This window comes from Oncorhynchus masou, chromosome 6 (genome assembly GCF_036934945.1).
Source record: "Oncorhynchus masou masou isolate Uvic2021 chromosome 6, UVic_Omas_1.1, whole genome shotgun sequence".
In the NCBI taxonomy this organism is placed as follows: domain Eukaryota; kingdom Metazoa; phylum Chordata; class Actinopteri; order Salmoniformes; family Salmonidae; genus Oncorhynchus; species Oncorhynchus masou.
In genome coordinates, this window is record NC_088217.1 from 56032940 (window position 1) to 56053980 (window position 21041).

At 42.6% G+C, this 21041-nt stretch overlaps 1 protein-coding gene across 1 annotated transcript in view; it reads left to right on the forward strand.

Annotated features, from left to right (window-relative positions):
* Positions 1-21041, forward strand: part of LOC135542325 (protein phosphatase 1 regulatory inhibitor subunit 16B-like) — a 130391-nt gene that overhangs the window by 92327 nt on the left and 17023 nt on the right. The window contains exons 4-5 of the mRNA XM_064969206.1: positions 12409-12554; positions 12796-12899. Of these exons, the coding sequence (XP_064825278.1) occupies positions 12409-12554; positions 12796-12899 (250 nt within the window). The remainder of the gene's footprint in view (positions 1-12408; positions 12555-12795; positions 12900-21041) is intronic.

The window sequence follows — 21041 nt, forward strand, 5'->3', positions numbered from 1 at the left end:
CAGGAGAGGGAGAAAACGCAGGAGAGGGAGAAAGCGCTGGCTGCGCTGAACAGGCGAGGCGCACTGAAGGCGTGGTGCTGGCACTGGTGGTATTGGGCCGAGGACACGCACAGGAAGCCTAGTGCGGGGAGCTGCTATCGGAGGGCTGGGGTGTGAAGGTGGCACAGGATGGACTGGACCGTGAAGGTGTACTGGAGAGCCTGAGAGCAGGACTGGCACAGGACGTGCAAGGCTAGGTAGGTACACAGGAGGCCTAGTGCGTGAGGCTGGCACATTTTTCACCAGCCGACTAACACGCACCTCAGGACTAGTATGGAGCGCTTACCCAGGTGCCATTAAATCCCCGACACGCTCCGTCGGACGAATATTTTACCTAAAGCACCAAACTAGCAACTCCCTCATTACTTTCTCCTCCAATTTCCCCATTAACTCCTTCACAGTCTCTGCTTCGCTCATCTCCAACACCGATTCTGGTCTCCTCCTTGGCTCTTCACGATAAACAGGGAGAGTTGGCTCAGGTCTGTCTCCTGACTCAGCCACTCCCCCTCTGAGCCCCCCCCCCCAAGAAATTTTTGGGGCTTCGCTCTGCGCCGCCGTGTCTTTTTTTCGACTCCATTCTCCTAGAGCCCTCTTCACACTGCTCCAGCGAATCCCAGGCTGGCTCCGGCACTCTCTCTGGGTCGGCCGCCCACCTGTCTATTTCTTCCCACGTCGTAATATCCATACTGTACTCCTCTCTCGGCTGCTCCTGTTTCCATCCACGTCGCCGTGCTGCCTCCTCATACCAGCGCCTCTCCGCTTTATCCGCTTCTAGTTCCTCCTTGGGGCGGCGATATTCACCAGGCTGAGCCCAGGGTCCTTCTCCTTCCAGTTCCTGTTTCCTCTTCGCCTGCTGCACCTTTGGGCGGCTACACTCCCCTGGTTTAGCCCAGGGTCCTCTCCCGTCAAGGATTTCCTCCCATGTCCAGAAATCCTTAATACGCGGCTCCTCTTTGGGCCGATCCTGCCTGTTGACACGCTGCTCGGTCCGTGTGTGGTGGGTGATTCTGTAACGTCGTTCTTCGTTTGTCACAAGAAAGTCGGACCGAAATGCAGCGTGTTGGTTACTCATGTTTATTAGTGAAACAAACAACGGAACTATACATGAAATAACTAATAAATACAAAACAACAAAACGGAACGTGAAACCTATTACAGCCTATCTGGTGAACACTACACAGAGACAGGAACAATCACCCACGAAATACAAAGCGAAACCCAGGCTACCTAAATACGGTTCCCAATCAGAGACAACGAGAATCACCTGACTCTGATTGAGAACCGCCTCAGGCAGCCAAACCTATGTAACACACACCCCTAATCAGCAACAATCCCAATAACCAAAAAACCCCACTAAGAATACAACAAACAATAAACTCATGTCACACCCTGGCCTGACCAACTAATTAACTAAAACACAAAATACTAAGACCAAGGCGTGACAGTCCTAGCCACTCTGTAGCTCACCATATGAAGACGCTTCTAGCCCCTTATTAATGGTATTGGTTGTTTTCATACATGTCTTACTACTCAAAAGTCATCTTAATTGCCACTCAAACTCCTGTGGCTTTTTTTTCAAATTGGCATGTTTCGTTTCTAAATGTCTGTGCGAGTGAAGGCTTCCCGCGAGAGAGTAACGGTTAATGTGATTGGACGTTAATTATTTGACGAGGCTACCTGTATTTGACAACGTGTTGTTATTTTGCTGAACACTGGATAGTTTAGTTTTATTTTTTGGCAGTGAAACGAGGCTACTCAGGCGAGAAAAAAACATCATTGCCCCATTGGAAAATCTGAATGGACTGTTTGAAAATGTGAATCACATTATTTTTTGGGGGCGTACCCCCGACGGCGTTGCAAAGCCAAGTTATGGATGAAATGAGTGTTTTAACAATCCATCTTTACTGCAACGGCTGAAGATGTAACGTGTTTCACAGAACATGTTCACTAAGTGTGTCTTTGAGGCATGTGCCGATCGATACTGATAGGATCTAAATGAAGGCAGCGCTGCCCTTGGATTAGCCTTTCGCCATTCAAATTTGACCTTAATTTAGAGTAATTCAAAATTACTGACGACAGATCAGCTTCTAGAAAGATACTGTCACCTATGGCCTCAAATATTGAGGTGGCTTATTCTAATGATTGCTTACTCCTATAATTATGCACTAAATCAAGATTTTGCACGTCATTGCGCACATGTTGTTAGCCGACTCATCGTGAAATATATTGTTGCAAAAATTAGACCGCCTACAATTAGCAAATTAATAATGAATGAACAATTGATTTCAATAGGCCTATGTAGCCTAATACTGTAGGCTACCGGTAATTAGCTTTTAATGCAGTCATCTGGGTTATAATTTGAAGCATCTTTTTATCTATCACTTGTTTGTAACATCGGCAAAGACATTGGCAACTTTGTATTCGTAGTCAACTTCGTTGTGAAGTTATCGGCGGTCACAGAGATAGAATAAAGATGTTTATCTATGTTTATCTTCTGTGTATAAAGTGACGTAGTAGGGAGGAAACACATCTAATGATGGATTTCGGTGTTCTATGAGTGTTGTCAAGTGCATCTTTAGTAACAGTGGTTTTGGGAGATAGCTCGGAGATCCAACAATGCTCCTACGAGGGTTGAATTTAGCCTCAACATGCTTTTGGGAAAGCTGGCCCAGATTAAGTTTGACTTGGCATACAATGGTGAATGTGCGAGCCTCTGATTTTCTAGTTTTCTGCTATGATGAATATTGGATTGGAATTGCAGATGATGTGGATGATTAAAACTTGGACGTGAAGGTGAAATTCAAGCATTCAAGTTTCCAGCAAGGTAATTTTCTTGGCCAAACAGAGAGGATATGTCATGTACCAAAAACAAGCACAATCCACAACATTAAGGCACCAACCACTGCAACTGGTCGCCAATATCATTTGGGATGTAGCGACATCACTCCAATAGAAGATGCACTGAAGCAAGAAAAAGTGAAAGACTAAATAAAGAATTAGTAGTCCTCTTGGCAGTTTTTTTTATTTCATATGAATGTATCTGGACAAACCCATTGTTCTAACTTTAACTCTTCCCTCTACATTTTATAAATCATTATCATTTGAAGGTTAAGTTTTGAATTAACATTGAGGGAACTCCATCTAGTGGTTAGAACCTGGTAAGGTAACACTTTATTTGGATAGTCCATCCGTAGATGCTCTATAGCAGGTATTCCCAAATTGGGGTACGTGCAATGCCGTCGGAGGTACGGAAAATAAAAACGTGATTAAAATACAAACATATATAATAATAGTGTGTGTGTGTGTGTGTGTGTGTGTGTGTGTGTGTGTGTGTGTGTGTGTGTGTGTAATTTTACTTTTGGCAGTGAAACGAGGCCACTCAGGTAAGAGAAAATAAAAAATATTTTTTTTCCTTAGCGGAGTAGCCTCGTTTCACTGCCAAAAATAAAATTAAACCATCTAGTGTTAAGCCAAATAACAACACAATGTCAAATACAGGCAGCATAGTCAAATAATTAACATAATATCACATTAACCGTTACTCTCTCGCGGGAATTCCACTAATGGTCCATATGTAGCCAAACGTAGCTGCTGCTCATTCTGTTTGCTCAAAAATTGATAAATGGTGAAAAAAAGTAAGGCCTGCGTCCATAGAGACATGTACCAGCTCTACTGGTAGTACTGCTACTACCAGCAGTACTACACCTGCACCTGTTGACAACACAATTGTTCTGCTTCCACGAGCACATCCAGTGCTAGCATCAGTAATTCTACATTTGCCCAGCTAGCATGGACACTGACAGTTGTGAATCTGATGCAGCCGAAGAGCACCTGCCCCCTTACCCGGGAAAGTATGTAAGTTAACAACCCCTGAAATGGACAAAAATGAATGGGAAGTCATTGGCACTGGACAAACCATATACACTGTGTCCAATACCACTCAATTCGGCGTCGTTTCGTTCAAAGTTGATTGCAAATGCCATATGGCAAATGCCAGGTGTAACACTTTAAAAATCCAACAGGTGGTGAGCGCGCTCCACTGTGGTTTTTCATATTGCAAATGCAACACAACTCAACATCCCAAAAGTAAAATTTTGAAAAAGTGAAAAAAAAAAAACCTCTCACCCCCTTAAAGTGCCTTCTTGACCGTTTTTCGAAATTATTTCGATGTTTTTTTTGTTGTCAATTACACATGTGTAAGAACTGTATGAATATACTTTATTTTTTATTTTTTACTTGTGCATAAGGCATATGTTTTGTCCATTTGCAATATGATTTCATAGGAAGTCAAAAATAGCAAAAATGTTGAAAACTTTACACACCCTTAAAGTGCTTTCTGGACCGTTTTTCAAAATTCTTTCTATTATTATTTTTTGTGTCAATTACACATGTATAAGAACTGTATCAACATACTTTAGTCATATTTTATTATCATTTAAAAAAAAAAATTTTTTTACTTGTGCATAAGGCACATGTTTTGTCCATTTGCAAAATGATTTCATAGGAAGTCAAAAGTCGAAAATGTGATCTTTTTTTCAAAAACTTATCACCCTCGTAAAAAAGTGCTTTCTGGACCGTTTTTCGAAATTCTATCTTTTTTTCTTTCTTTTATGTCAATTAATCATGTGTAAGAACTTTATGAATATACTTTTGTAAAATTTTATTATCATAATTTTTTATTTGTTTTGCTTGTGCATAGGAATATGTTTTGTGCATTTGCAATATGATTTCATAGGAAGTCAGAAGTCAAAGTCAAAAGTCACTTTTTTTGTGGCCAAATGCCATAAGAAATGTCCAAATGCAATATGAAAGATTTGAAAATGCCAAATCAGGATGTTATGTCCATTTGCCATTTACCATCACAAATTTGTCATGCTCAAAAATCCTGCAGAAATGCAAAATTGACTGGCCTGATGAACACAGGATGGCCGGGTAGTGATCGTTGTTCCTTTCCATCGCTCGTTGTGTTGATTTCATCATGTCCAATTTGTGATGTTTTTTTCACTGTTGAATCATATTGCAAGTGCACGTGCATTTGCAATATGTTTAAATGGGCATTTACCATCAGGAATTTGTCATGCTCAAAAATACTACAGGAATGTGAAATTGACTGGCCCGATGAACTTGGGATGGCTGGGCAGTGATTCTGGTTCCTCTCTATCGCTCTTTAGGGTTGATTTCAGAATGTCACTTTGGTGATGGTACCTCACTGTTTAAACAAATTGCAAATGGACAATAGTCACCAGCAAGTCACCGTCCATCAGTCAATTAGATATCATTCTGACCCCAAACTGATACAAACTGACACCAAACCCACTTTTTCCAACTCGTTTAGTAGCCAACTATCACATACTTCAGAGCTGGCCCAAAATTCACAGCGCCTTCTGTTCAAACCATAATAAAAACATAAAACACATAGTTACGTTCTAGCTGCGGGTCCAGTTCTGATGTTATGTGTAGGCCTAGTTGCGGCGACTCTGGGACATTTCTAAATGTCGTCATTTTCTTTGATGCAAAAATGAATTGAAGTTATTGTAAATGTACAAGGCTGTTTCTCGGTCCGAGAACCTTCTAGAGCCACGTAACTCACCACGAAGTATCGACCTGAGGTCTAGAACAGGTTTTTAAAGTTTCGGAACTCTAGGTCTGACGGTTCTTTAATAGTTACAACAAGGTTAACTAATGCAGGCAGTGTATGTCTCTACGCAACCCAATTTGTCCCTCCTTCCAAGATGCGTGTGTGTGTGATTTAGTTTTTCTTTGACATTTTATGGGAGAAATGACTGATTTACAGTTCTTGGGGGTTGCCTAATCTCACACATGAAATTTTGGAAAGATCTGACTTTTTTAACCCTTCGAAACAGCCTCTGTGACATCAATTTTGACACTTCCGGTTGGCACAGGAAGCTATAAGTCAACACATATCCTCATTGGGGTATGCTTTTACAGAATCCCGAGTTTTAAGTCTTTACGTTAAGAACTGATTGATTGACACGGTGTTGAATGCAATATTTCTATCAAACTGCAGGTTGGGTATGGATATACACTTTTAGGGTGATTTTAATCACTTCCGGTTGGTCCAGGAAGCTTAGAATTGACACAGGTAGACCTCATAGTGACCTGATGGACTGTCATCGAAGACAGGTTCATAAGGCATTTATAACCCACATAGGCTCCAGGTTGAATTTAGGGGTGCAGGCAATGTATTCCTATAGGGAGAGAAGTCAATGCAAACTGTGATGTAAACACCTTCTTTTAACTGTTAAGGGTTAATGCCACACGGTTAAGGTTAGGCTTGCATGGATCGGGAGGACCATAGGAACGTACCTGAGGTCGAATTGTGCTTCTCACCCTAACGGTTCTCTCACTGTCACCCAAAAGCAAATGACGTTGAGGGCAGGCTTCATTTTGGGCCTACTTTTCTCATCTTCGCTGCGCTCAGACCGAGCGAGATACGGTCAAGCGGGATTTCTCGTTGAACTCGGCAGGGCCTAGAGATTATGGTAATGTCATTGCCTGCTCTCTGTGTCTTTAAGCACTGCAGTTTTTCACTCCATCCTTGCTGTGTGTGTGTGTGAGAACTTTTCTTTGACATCTGCTGGGAGAAATGACTGATTTACAGTTCATGAGGGTTACCTAGTCACACATATGACGTTTTAAAAAGATCGGACCTTTTTAACCCTTCGAAACAGCACCTATGACACCCTTTTAAGGCACTTCTGGTTGGCACAGGAAGCTATAAGTAAACACATATCCAGATTGGGCTATGCCTTTACAGAATCCTGAGTTTTAAGTCTTCACGTTAAGAACTGAGTTATTTACGGAGGGTTTAGTGAGTGTTATTTCAGAAAATCACAGAAATCCCTATTGAAGAGGCGCAAATATGATGAGAACTCCATTGATTTGAGGTTCATTTATAATGGGAGTAGTGCCTTTCCTCAGCCACAGTGTGTTATATGTGCAAATATACTATCTCACAACTCAATGAATCCTTCACTCTTGCGCAGACATTTATAAACAATACATGCCCATTTGAAAAATAAGCCACAGGAGTTTGAGTGACAATTAAGATTACTTTTGAATAGTAATATATGTATAAAAGCAACAGATACCATTAATAAGAAGGGGCTAGAAGCGTCATATGGTGAGCTACCGAGTGACTAGGACAGGCAAGCCTCATACTATTGTGGAGGACTTAATTCTTCCTGTTGCCACGGATATGGCTGGGACAATGCTGTGGGAAAATACCCAAAAAACTATTCTTCAAACAACACTGTTTCACGACGCATCAGTGACATGGCAGGAGATGTTTTGAAACAATTACTGTTTCGCATACAAGCCAGTGAATTCTATGCATTACAGCTGGATGAATCAACAGACGTGGCGGGCCTGGCACAGCTCCTGGTATATGTCCGTTATGTTTATGGGGGTCAATGAAGGAAGACATCCTCTTCAGCAAACCACTGGAAACCAGGACAATATTTTTTTTAAACTGGCCAGCTTTGTGACATCAAATGGACGTTGGTGGTCAAGATGTGTTGGTGTCTGTACTGATGGCGCAAAAGCCATGACAGGGAGACATAGTGGAGTGGTAACGCGCATGCAAGCAGTTGCTCCTGACGCCACTTGGGTACACTGCAGCATTCACCGAGAGGCTCTTGCTGCCAAGGGAATGCCTGACAGCTTGAAAGACGTTTTGGACACTAAAGAGAAAATTGGTAACTTCGTTAAAGCAAGGACCCTGAACTCTCGTATTTTCTGCACTATACAAAGATATGGACAGCGACCATGTAACGCTTTTACAACATACAGAAGTGCGCTGGTTATCAAGAGTTAAGGTATTGACACGTTTTTTTAAATTGAGAGACAAGCTTCAAGTTTTCTTTTAATGACCATAATTTTCACTTGTCTGACTGCTTGCATGATGACAAGTTTTTCCACACGACTGGCCTATATACATTGCCTTGCGAAAGTATTCGGCCCCCTTGAACTTTGCGACCTTTTGCCACATTTCAGGCTTCAAACATAAAGATATAAAACTGTATTTTTTGTGAAGAATCAACAACAAGTGGGACACAATCATGAAGTGGAACAACATTTATTGGATATTTCAAACTTTTTTAACAAATCAAAAACTGAAAAATTGGGTGTGAAATTATTCAGCCCCCTTAAGTTAATACTTTGTAGCGCCACCTTTTGCTGCGATTACAGCTGTAAGTCGCTTGGGGTATGTCTCTATCAGTTTTGCACATCGAGAGACTGAAATCTTTTCCCATTCCTCCTTGCATAACAGCTCAAGCTCAGTGAGGTTGGATGGAGAGCATTTGTGAACAGCAGTTTTCAGTACTTTCCACAGATTCTCGATTGGATTCAGGTCTGGACTTTGACTTGGCCATTCTAACACCTGGATATGTTTATTTTTGAACCATTCCATTGTAGATTTGGCTTTATGTTTTGGATCATTGTCTTGTTGGAAGACAAATCTCCGTCCCAGTCTCAGGTCTTTTGCAGACTCCATCAGATTTTCTTCCAGAATGGTCCTGTATTTGGCTCCATCCATCTTCCCATCAATTTTAACCATCTTCCCTGTCCCTGCTGAAGAAAATCAGGCCCAAACCATGATGCTGCCACCACCATGTTTGACAGTGGGGATGGTGTGTTCAGCGTGATGAGCTGTGTTGCTTTTACGCCAAACATAACGTTTTGCATTGTTGCCAAAAAGTTCAATTTTGGTTTCATCTGACCAGAGCACCTTCTTCCACATGTTTGGTGTCTCCCAGGTGGCTTGTGGCAAACTTTAAACGACACTTTTCATGGATATCTTTAAGAAATGGCTTTCTTCTTGCCACTCTTCCATAAAGGCCAGATTTGTGCAATATACGACTGATTGTTGTCCTATGGACAGAGTCACCCACCTCAGCTGTAGATCTCTGCAGTTCATCCAGAGTGATCATGGGCCTCTTGGCTGCATCTCTGATCAGTCTTCTCCTTGTATGAGCTGAAAGTTTAGAGGGACGGCCAGGTCTTGGTAGATTTGCAGTGGTCTGATACTCCTTCCATTTCAATATTATCGCTTGCACAGTGCTCCTTGGGATGTTTAAAGCTTGGGAAATCTTTTTGTATCAAATCCACCTTTAAACTTCTTCACAACAGTATCTCGGACCTGCCTGGTGTGTTCCTTGTTCTTCATGATGCTCTCTGCGCTTTTAACGGACCTCTGAGACTATCACAGTGCAGGTGCATTTATACGGAGACTTGATTACACACAGGTGGATTGTATTTATCATCATTAGTCATTTAGGTCAACATTGGATCATTCAGAGATCCTCACTGAACTTCTGGAGAGAGTTTGCTGCACTGAAAGTAAAGGGGCTGAATAATTTTGCACGCCCAATTTTTCAGTTTTTGATTTGTTAAAAAAGTTTGAAATATCCAATAAATGTTGTTTCATCTTCATGATTGTGTCCCACTTGTTGTTGATTCTTCACAAAAAAATACAGTTTTATATCTTTATGTTTGAAGCCTGAAATGTGGCAAAAGGTCGCAAAGTTCAAGGGGGCCGAATACTTTCGCAAGGCACTGTAGGTGATGTTTTTTCTCATCTGAATGATCTGAGTCTAGGATTACAGGGACTCTCCGCACCTATATTCAATGTGCGGGACAAAATTGAGGCTATGATTAAGAAGTTGGAGCTCTTCTCTGTCTACATTAACAAGAACAACACACAGGTCTTTCCATCATTGTCAAATGTGATATAGCGAATCACCTGCGTGAGTTGTGTGCGCAATTACGCAGGTACTTTCCCGAAACGCATATGACACAAACAACTGGATTCATTATCCCTTTCATTCCCTTCCTCCAGTCCACTTACCAATAACAAGAGAGCCTCATCGTAACTGCAACAAGCGATTCTGTGAAAATTTAATTTAATCAGAAGCCACTGCCAGATTACTGGATTGGGCTGCGCTCAGAGTGTCTTGCCTTGGCAAATCTCGCTGTTAAGGCACTGATGCCCTTTGCAACCGCGTACCTATGTGGGCGTGGATTCTCGGCCCTCACTAGCATGAGAACTAAATCGAGGCAAAGACTGTGTGTGGAAAATTATTTAAGACAGACGCTCTCCAATAAAACCCAACATTGCAGAATTTTGTGCATCCTTTCAAGCACACCCTTCTCATTAACCTGTGCCGAGTTATTCACAATTTTCGATGAGCAAATAAGGTTTTATATGTAAGATGGTTAAATAAAGAGCAATTATTGATGATTATTATTATTATTATTTGTGCCCTGGTCCTATATGAACTCTGTCACTTCCCACAAGCCGGGTTGTGACAGAAACTCACACTCATTCTTATGTTAAATGTATCGTATAATGTGTGTGGCAGGCTTATAATGATGGCCAAAACAACATTGACAATAATATAATGATGGCCAAAAACAACATTGACAATAATATAATGATGGCCAAAAACAACATTCACAATAACATTGTGAAGAACATGGCTTGCTAGGGGGACAAAGCAATGCTTGTTTTAAGGACAACATGTAGACAACGTAGGCTAACTAGTTAGAAGCGTGGGGGCTGGTGGCTAGCAAATCATATCTCATGTAAACAGCGTAATAAACTAGCTAGTTAGAATGCTTGCAGCTAACAGCTAGCAATAATGAGCACAGTAGAACGCCATAGCCACGAAGCTAGTGGGGCATTAGCTAGCTAGCAGCTACCTCGTGGTCAAGGTGCCGTGGCTAGCTCAGTGTTGCCTGAAGAAGATAGTGTGCTCCTGCGACCGAATGAGCCACGAGGCTGAGACCATCGCTCTGGTTAACACAAACGGGGGAATTTAGGTTAAATTACACGAGAGAAGGGAGCTAACAATGCTAACGTGTTGCAGGTAGGGTATGCTAGTGAGGTTAGCGTGCCACTCGGCGAGCTTACCAAGTTAGTCAAAGCTTTGTAGCGTGGGATAATCAAGTTGTAATAGCTGGCCATGAAGCAAGCTACCAATGGAGACTGAGAAGTAGAAAGAAATTTTTACACAAAACAAAAATCTTTCGGTCAGTACTCAACTTCTCGACAGTGTCCGAAGACCTACGCTTGGCAGCGATGTCCTTTAAGGTTCACTTGTGAGCAGTTAAGCAGGAAAACAGGGATCCAGTCGATCTGAGGAGAACTAGAGAATGGTTCTCTTTGTGAGGAAGAGAAGCGAGAATAACCAGAGGTCTGGAGAGTACCTCATTTTAAGAAGGTGATGGGCTCACATCATTTGCCACTCTACCTGTCTGTCTCCAACAGATTATTTTGATTGGTTATTCCAAGAGTAGGTGATCTTATCAAAACAAATAATTGTAAAGAGAACTTTGATTATTGTCTTTCAAGGTTTGCCATACAGTATCTCTGATCTCTATGTTCCTTTTCTTTCATTTGTCTCTGTCATTCTCTGTACAGCATATCATAGTGACACACCTCCATAGCATTAGCAGTGGTATAAAGTAACTAGGTAAAAATACTTTGAAGTACTTAAGTTGTTTTTGGAGATATCTATCTTACTTTACTATTTATATTTTTGGCAACTTTTACTTTTACACTACATTTCTAAGGAAAATATGTACTTTTTACTCCCATACATTTTCCTGACACCCAGAAGTACTTGTTACATATTTGAATGTTCAGTCAGGACAGCAATATGGTCCAATGCACGCACGTATCAATATAATGTGTTGTCATCCCTACTGCCTCTGAACTGGCATACTCACTAAACATACATACTGCGTTTGTAAATTATGGCTGAGTGTTAGTGTGCCCCTGGCTGTCCTTAAATAAATAGAAATGCTGCCCGTTTTGCGTAATATAAGGAATTTGTAAGGAGCATATAGCATTTTCTTTTTACTTTTACTCAAACTGATACTTTTTCCACCACTGCACTTAATTATATTTAATACCAGTTACTATTACTCAAGTAGTATTTGACTGGGGGTGACTTTACTTTTACTCAAGTATGACAATTGAGTACTTTTACCACCACTGAGCATGAGTTCGCTCCAATTATTTCTGATGGCGAAAACAGCTGTTTTCCACACCCTGGTAATTTGTTTGTTTTAGTTTTAGCCCACTTCCTGCTGTTAAGAACACACACAACCCACACAGCAATGGAGATGTCAGAGTAACATCTTTGGGATGCTTAATGTATTCTTAACAAGTCTCAGTGGAATTATAAAGTTCTCTAAAATACATTTATACAGCATTAGAGATTCTGTCTCATAGATTCTACAGGGTCTAGTTTGTTGCATTAAATAAAGCTAAAATTCCATTGCTTCCTCTCTTGCTACCTCTCTTGCTACCTCTCTCGCTACCTCTCTCTCTCTCCCCAGTGCTGTATTGATAACTATGAGGAGATGGTAAAGATCCTGTTGAATCGTAGTGCCAGTGTAAACGCCCAGGACAATGAACTTTGGACCCCGCTACATGCTGCTGCCACCTGTGGACATGCAGGACTGGTCAAGGTCCTTATACAACAGTAAGACAGTGTCTTAGTCACACTACATATAACACTGCAGCTTTCCAACTATATGTCTTGTATTTATTAATGTCAGATCTGTATTTTATTTGGTCCAAGACTATTACAGTACAGTGAGATCATACATGTTTACTATGTTTTTGATCCCTGAGGAGATTAAGCCCATGACCTTGGCATTGCTATCGCTATGCTCTAACCAATTAAGTCACACTTATCTCTTATTGGTTTTCCACCTTCCCAGTGGAGCAGACCTGTTAGCTGTGAACTCTGATGGCAACATGCCCTATGACCTGTGTGAAGATGACCCTACCCTGGACATCATCGAGACCGCAATGGCCAATCGAGGTGAGCGAATAAAAAAATATATATACTGTTTTGATATCATGTCAGTCGGCTTTCACTGTAGCACCTGAAGTCCCAGTTCTCTGATATCATCAATAATATAGCTGAACGGTAGAGCAGTGGAGGCTGGTAACTTGAAAAATGTAGGAGGATGGGAGACCCACGGAATAAGTGTGGACTGCACGGAGACGACAAAGCGTGTTTCAGAGTCTTTTTTTAATTATTTTTTTTAACCTGAAACCATTTATTGAAGACATTTATAGTCAAATATTATTGGGCTACTTACAGTGTTGGCAAGGGATCACAGCAGTGATTGAATGAGTGTATCAATCGATCAATCAAATGTATTTTTAAAGCCCTTCTTACATCAGCTGATGTCACAACGTGCTGTACAGAAACCCAGCCTAAAACCCCAAACAGCAAGCAATGCAGGTGTAGAAGCATGGTGGCTAGGAAAACTCTCTAGAAAGGCCAGAACCTAGGAAAAAACGTAGAGGAACCAGGCTGAGTGGTGGCCAGTCCTCTTCTGGCTGTCCCGGGTGGAGATTATAACAGAACATGGCCCAGATGTTCAAATGTTCATAGATGACCAGCAGGGTCAAATAATAATAATCACAGTGGTTGTAGAGGGTGCAACAGGTCAGCACCTCAGGAGTAAATGTCAGTTGGCTTTTCATAGCCGATCATTCAGAGTATCTCTACCGCTCCTGCTGTCTCTAGAGAATTGAAAACAGCAGGTCTGGGACAGGTAGCATGTCCGGTGAACAGGCCAGTGTTCCATAGCCGCAGGCAGAACCGTTGAAACTGGAGAAGCAGCACGACCAGGTGGACTGGGGACAGCAAGGAGTCATCAGGCCAGGTAGTCCTGAGGCATGGTCCTAGGGCACAGGTCCTTCGAGAGAGAGAAAGAAAGAGAGAATTTGAGAGAGCATAGTTAAATTCACACAGGACACCGGATAAGACAGGAGAAATACTCCAGATATAACAGACTGATCCTAACCCCCCGACACAAACTATTGCAGCATAAATACTGGAGGCAGAGAAAGGGGGGGTCGGGAGACACTGGCCCCATCCGACGATACACTCGGACGGGGCCAAACAGGCAGGATATAACCCCAACCACTTTGCCAAAGCACAGCCCACACACCACTTGAGGGATATCTCCAACCACCAATTTACCATCCTGAGACGAGGCTGGGTATAGCCCACGAAGATCTCCCCCACGGAACAACCCAAGGTGCGGTGCCAACCCGGACAGGAAAATCACATCAGCGTCTCAACCCAATCAAGTGGTGCACCCTTCCTAGTGATGGCATGGAAGGGCACCAGTAAGCCAGTGACTTAGCCACTGTAATAGGGTTTGAGGCAGAGAATATGAGTTGAGGTTTTCGGAGGCTTGACTTCAGTGCAGGACGGGTTGAGATGTTCAGGGGCTAGGCTTCAATGCAGGACAGGCTCACCATGGATGGATGGTGTTGAAGTGCTCAACTCTTCCATTGAGGACAGGATTTGACTTGGAAAACAAAAAACAATAACACAATGCAGTTAGACAAATGAGCCAATAAGTTCATCAAAGCAAGGATTAAAATCACATTTTCAAAATATGCGTTACAGCCAACGCTAGACAAGCATTTGTCTAAGTTTAGCATGGCATAATGCTATGCTAGGCTGTGCTGGCAGCAGGCAACATTTTCACAAAAATAAGAAAAGCAACCAAATTAAATAATTTACCTTTGAAGAACTTCAGATGCTTTCACTCAGGAGACTCCCAGTTAGATAGCAAATGTTCCTTTTTTACAAAAATAATATTTTTGTAGGCGAAAAACGCCACGTTTGTTCATCCTGCTTGGCTGAGAAATCGACCGAAAATACTTCAACTATAACGCCAAACGTTTTTCAAAATTTGCTCCATAATATCGACAGAAACACGGCAAACGTTGTTTCGGATCCATCCTCAAAGTGTTTTTAACATATGTATTCAATAATATATCCGTGGAGGCAGCTGGTTTCTCATAGGAAACTATTGGAAAAATGGCTACCTCCAGTATTTTACGCAACGTTTTCTCCGGGAGACACCATGCGTCCACTCGCCCTATATGATCTCTTACAGCCATTCTCCAATGGAAATGCCTAAAAAGACGTCACAATGCTGCAGACACCTTGGGGAAAACGTGGAAAACGTAAGCTGACTCCTAGCTCCTTCACAGCCATATAAGGAGTCATTGGCATGAGGCTGTTTCAAAAAATGTGGCACTTCCTGATTGGATTTTTATCTGGGTTTCGCCTGTAACATCAGTTCTGTGGCACTCACAGACAATATCTTTGCAGTTTTGGAAACGTCAGAGTGTTTTCTTTCCTAAGCTGTCAATTATATTCATAATCGAGCATCTTTTCGTGACTAAAATGTTCCCGTTTTAAACAAGGTATTGTCATCCAAAAATCAAAATAGCGCCCGCTGTATCCAAAAAGTTAAGGACAACAAAGTCAAGGTATTGGAGTGGCCATCACAAAGCCCTGACCTCAATCCCATAGAACATTTGTGGGCAGATCTGAAAAAGCCTGTGCTCGCAAGGAGGCCTACAAACCTGACTCAGTTACACCAGCTTTGTTAGGAGGTATGGGCCAAAATTCACCCAACCTATTGTGGTAAGCTTGATGAAGGCTTCTCCAAACGTTTGACCCAAGTTAAACAATTTGAAGACAATGCTACCAAATACTAATTGAATGTATGTAAACTGCTGACCCACTGGGAATGTGATAAAAGCTGAAATAAATCATTCTCTACGGTTATTCTGTTTCTGATTATTCTGATAATTTCACATTCTTCAAATAAAGTGGTGATCCTAACTAACCTAAGACAGGGAATTTTTACTAGGATTAGATATCAGGAATTGTGAAAGCTGCATTTCAATGTATTTTGCTAAAGTGTATGTTAACTTCTGACTTCAACTGTTGGTCTATGCAAGGGGGTGAGAAGTACAGGCCTCTTAGGTTTTGTATTGAAGTCAATGTAGCCAGAGGAGGATGGAAAATAGCTGTCCTCCGGCTACACAATGGTGCTATCCTAGAGCACAGAGGGGCCCCTCTAGAGATTTCTGATTTTTGTTGAAACCCTAAACTGACACACCTGATTCAGTTAGTCAAAGGCTTGATGATTAGTTGACTAATTGAATCAGGTGTGCCAGTTTAGGGTTAAAACAAAATTGAGAAACTTCTATGGCGGCCCAAGGAGAGAATTGGGAAATCCTGCCCTCGAGCAGTGATTTCCAACTGGTGTGCCTTGAGTAACTCTCAGGTGTGAGCGAAACCTTTCCTAATCTTAATTTAAAAAAGTAACACTCCCTTATAAACGTGACCTGTGGAATGCATTTGTAATTTTCACTGGGAGCACCAGTGCCGCTCAGATTATACATTGAATGGGACCTGGTTACATCTGTATCGTTGTTTTATGTCCAGTGCGCTCAGGCTGTTCTTACATTTGTATCATGTGAGGGGCGCACATCACGAGCAAAGTCATTTTTTATTTTTCTTCACCTGTGAGAACCAATAGGACAGGCAAGTCTGATTGGGCTTAGCTGTACCACAGCCTCTGCCATGGAAATAAACCGCATGGCTTTGTGTCGGCAGTTACACCTTTACTACAATGCAGAAAACGGCTAGTCTCTAGCTCAAACCTTTCGAAACAAAATACCTATTTTATAGCTGCGGATTGTGGGACACTCTTATAGGGGTACACAAATTAATCATCATAGATAAGGAACTATGAAACTGGTTAAAGTGAACCCTTTTTAATCTATAAAAAAACATTTGTCACAAAATAGATTTGCAGTATGGATCAGATGAGATGGAGGTTATTATCACAAAATAAATTAATAGGGACAGTTCTGGTATGCCGCAAAAAAATGTTTATCCCATCAAGGTGTGCCACGGTTCAAAAAAAGGTTGGGAAGACTGCCCTCTAGGGTGCTGTTGAGACTACTGTTGACCTTTATTGCGAAACAGTGTGTTTTAATCAGGCATTTGGTGACATGAATATACACTGAACAAAAATATAAACGCAACAATTTCAAAGATTTTACTGAGTTATGGTTCATATAAAGAAATCAGTCATTTAAAATAAAAGCATTAGGCCCTAATCTATGGATTTAACATGACTGAGAATACAGATATGCATCTGTTGGTCACAGATACCTTAAAAAAAGGCAGGGACTTGGCTCAGAGAACCAGTCAGTATCTGGTGTGACCACAATTTGCCTCATGCAGCTCGACATATCTCCTTTGTATAGAGTTGACCAGGCTGTTGACTGTGGCCTGTGGAATGTTGTCCCACTCCACTTCAATGGCTGTGTGAAGTTGCTGGATATTGGCGGGAACTGGAACATGCTGTCGATCCAGAGCATCCCAATAATGCTCATTGTCTGAGTATGCAGGCCATGGAAGAAATGGGATATTTCCAGCTTCCAGGAATTGTGTACTAATCCTTGCAACATGGGGACATGCATTGTCATGCTTAGTTTTAATGTCACATGCTCAAGTACAGTGAACCCCCCCCCCCTTCCCAGTTTCCTGAAGTCCACGATCAGCTCCTTGGTCTTCCTGACGGTGAGGGAGGTGTTGTTCTGGTACCACACTGCCAGGTCTCCGACGGACTCCCTGTAGGCTCATCGTCGCCGGTGATCAGGCCTACCACCGTCATGTCGTCAGCCAAATTGATAATGGTGTTGGAATTGTGCATGGCCACCCAGTCCTGGGATAAAAGGGGTGTACAGAAGGGGACTAAGCACACCCCTTGTTTGACCCCTGTGTGAAGGGTCAGCGTGGTGGAGGTGATGTTGCCAACCCTCACCACCTTGGGTCAGCCCATCAGGAAGTCCAGGATCTAGTTGCAGAGGGAGGTTTTCAAACCCAGAGTCCTAAGCCTGGTGACGAACTTGGAGGGGATAATGGTGTTGAACGCTGAGCTGTAGTCAATGAACAGCATTCTCACGTAGATATTCCTCTTATTTAGGTGGGTAAGGGCAGTGTGGTGAGCAATTGAGATTGTGTTGTCTATGGATCTGTTGGGGTGGTATGCAAATTGGAGTAGGTCTAGGGTGGCTAGGCTGATGGAATTAATGTGTGCTATAACCAGCCTTCATGGTTACAGAAGTGAGTCCTACAGGGCGGTAATCATTGTGGCATGAAGCCTTAGAGTTCTTAGGAACAGGAATGATTATGGTCATATTAAAACGTGGGGATTACAGACAGGGACAAGAAGAGGTTGAAAATGACAGTGATTATGCCTGCCAGCTGTTCGGGGCATGCTCTGCGAACGCGCTCTGGAATAACAATGGGGCCCGCAGCCTTGCGGGTGTTGACCTGATTAAAGACCTTTCTCACGTTGGCTTTGGGAAGTGAAATCACCCAGTCCTCTAGGTCAGTGATGGCCCTCACCCGGCTCGATGTTGTTGTTGTCAAAGCATGCACAAAATACAATAAGTTTGTCTGGTAGAGAGGCATTGTTGGTGTCGTGACTTTACTTTCATTAATCTGATGACTGTTATTTATCAAATCCACTAACTATGTTTAATTGTTACCCGATTTTAAACGAATCATGTAACAATTAAGTCATTCGGAATTTGGGGCACCACGAGAGCAGTTGCTTAAAGAGTTACCATCTCCCGAATTAAACTCGAAAGGTCTTTGCTTATCACATCCATAAAACAGTCAACATATTAAATCATAACCTCTTATCATATCATCATTCTGAACAGTCATAATTTTCTTGGATCTGCAAAACCCCCAGCCTTACTTGTGATTCAGTACTACACAAATTGGTTTAATTATTTATTTACTAGATAAATAAATGACACAGAATAAACATACACACTTACTACATGAGGAAAAGGTCCCTAGCGGACTGACACAATATGGTGATTTTTTTTTTACACAACGACAAGAAGCGGGGGGGAGAGGGAGAGAAAAAGAGACACTTGTCATTGATACATTTTTAGAAACTATTTTTACAGTGCACTTTGCACATGAACCACCACCTGTTTGGAATAAGAAATCATGAATGTGTTTAACGTTACATGTGAATGGCTTCATTCGCCATTTATCTCTGTCGGAACCAGCCCTCCTTAGGAAGGGAGTTGGCCTTTCAGCGGCACGCTTGTATAGCTCTAATTGTCCAAAAGGGGTCTCCCCTTTCCCGTCTTCTACTGTTGTTCACTCTGGAAGATGCTCCTTGGAAGTGGTTAGCCAGCCATGTCGACGGTTCCCATTGGTGAGAAGAGTAGTAGGATGGTCCCACTTATATTTGCTTTTCTATATATTTGGCTTAGGACCGGTAATAAGCTGTACCAGTGATTGTCCGAGAGGAGAGTTTTCTCCTCCCTCCACCTCGTGTTGATGGTCAGATTTTAAACCACTTCACATGTGCAGCTACAGCCTGACGAAGTTCTGGTCTAGTCTGGGATTCATATTAATTCATATTACATGCACAACTTATTGGATGGAAACTTGACAGATAAAGGGATATACACTGCTCAAAAAATAAAGGGAACACTGAAACAACACAATGTAACTCCAAGTCAATCACACTTCTGTGAAATCAAACTGTCCACTTAGGAAGCAACACTGATTGACAATACATTTCACATGCTGTTGTGCAAATGGAATAGACAACAGGTGGAAATTATAGACAATTAGCAAGACACCACCAATAAAGGAGTGGTTCTGCAGGTGGTGACTACAGACCACTTTTCAGTTCCTATGCTTCCTGGCTGATGTTTTGGTCACTTTTGAATGCTGGCGGTGCTTTCACTCTAGTGGTAGCATGAGTCGGAGTCTACAACCCACACAAGTGACTCAGGTAGTGCAGCTCATCCAGGATGGCACATCAATGCGAGCTGTGGCAAGAAGGTTTGCTGTGTCTGTCAGCGTAGTGTCCAGAGCATGGAGGCGCTACCAGGAGACAGGCCAGTACATCAGGAGACGTGGAGGAGGCCGTAGGACGGCAACCACCCAGCAGCAGGACCGCTACCTCCGCCTTTGTGCAAGGAGGAGCAGAAGGAGCACTGCCAGAGCCCTGCAAAATGACCTCCAGCAGGCCACAAATGTGCATGTATCTGCTCAAACGGTCAGAAACAGACTCCATGAGGGTGGTATGAGGGCCCGACGTTCACAGGTGAGGGTTGTGCTTACAGCCCAACACCGTGCAGAACGTTTGGCATTTGCCAGAGAACACCAAGATTGGCAAATTCGCCACTGGCGCCCTGTGCTCTTCACAGATGAAAGCAGGTTCACACTGAGCACATGTGACAGACATGACAGAGTCTGAGATGCCGTGGAGAACGTTCTGCTGCCTGCAACATCCTCCAGCATGACCGGCTTGGTGGTGGGTCAGTCATGGGTGTGGGGTGGCATTTCTTTGAGGGGGCGCACAGCCCTCCATGTGCTCGCCAGAGGTAGCCTGACTGCCATTAGGTACCGAGATGAGATCCTCAGACCCCCTGTGAGACCATATGCTGGTGCGGTTGGCCCTGGGATCCTCCTAATGCAAGACAATGCTAGACCTCATGTGGCTAGAGTGTGTCAGCAGTTCCTGCAAGAGGAAGGCATTGATGCTATGGACTGGCCCGCCCGTTCCCCAGACCTGAATCCAATTGAGCACATCTGGGACATCATGTCTCGCTCCATCCACCAACAGACTGTCCAGGAGTTGGCGGATGCTTTTAGTCCAGGTCTGGGAGGAGATCCCTCAGGAGACCGTCCACCACCTCATCAGGAGCATGCCCAGGCATTGTAGGGAGGTCATACAAGCACGTGGAGGCCACACACACTACTGAGCCTAATTTTGACTTGTTTGAAGGACATTACATCAAAGTTGGATCAGCCTGTAGTGTGGTTTTCCACTTTAATTTTGAATGTGACTCCAAATCCAGACTGCCATGGGTTGATAAATTTGATTTCCAATTTTTGTGATTTTGTTGTCAGAACATTAAACTATGTAAAGAAAAAAGTATTTAATAAAAATATTTTATTAATTCAGATCTAGGATGTGTTATTTTAGTGTTCCCTTTATTTTTTTGAGCAGTGTACTTTCCAAGTTACAGTATTTCCTTTATAACCTTTTTAATTACATCACAAAATAAAAACCAATAT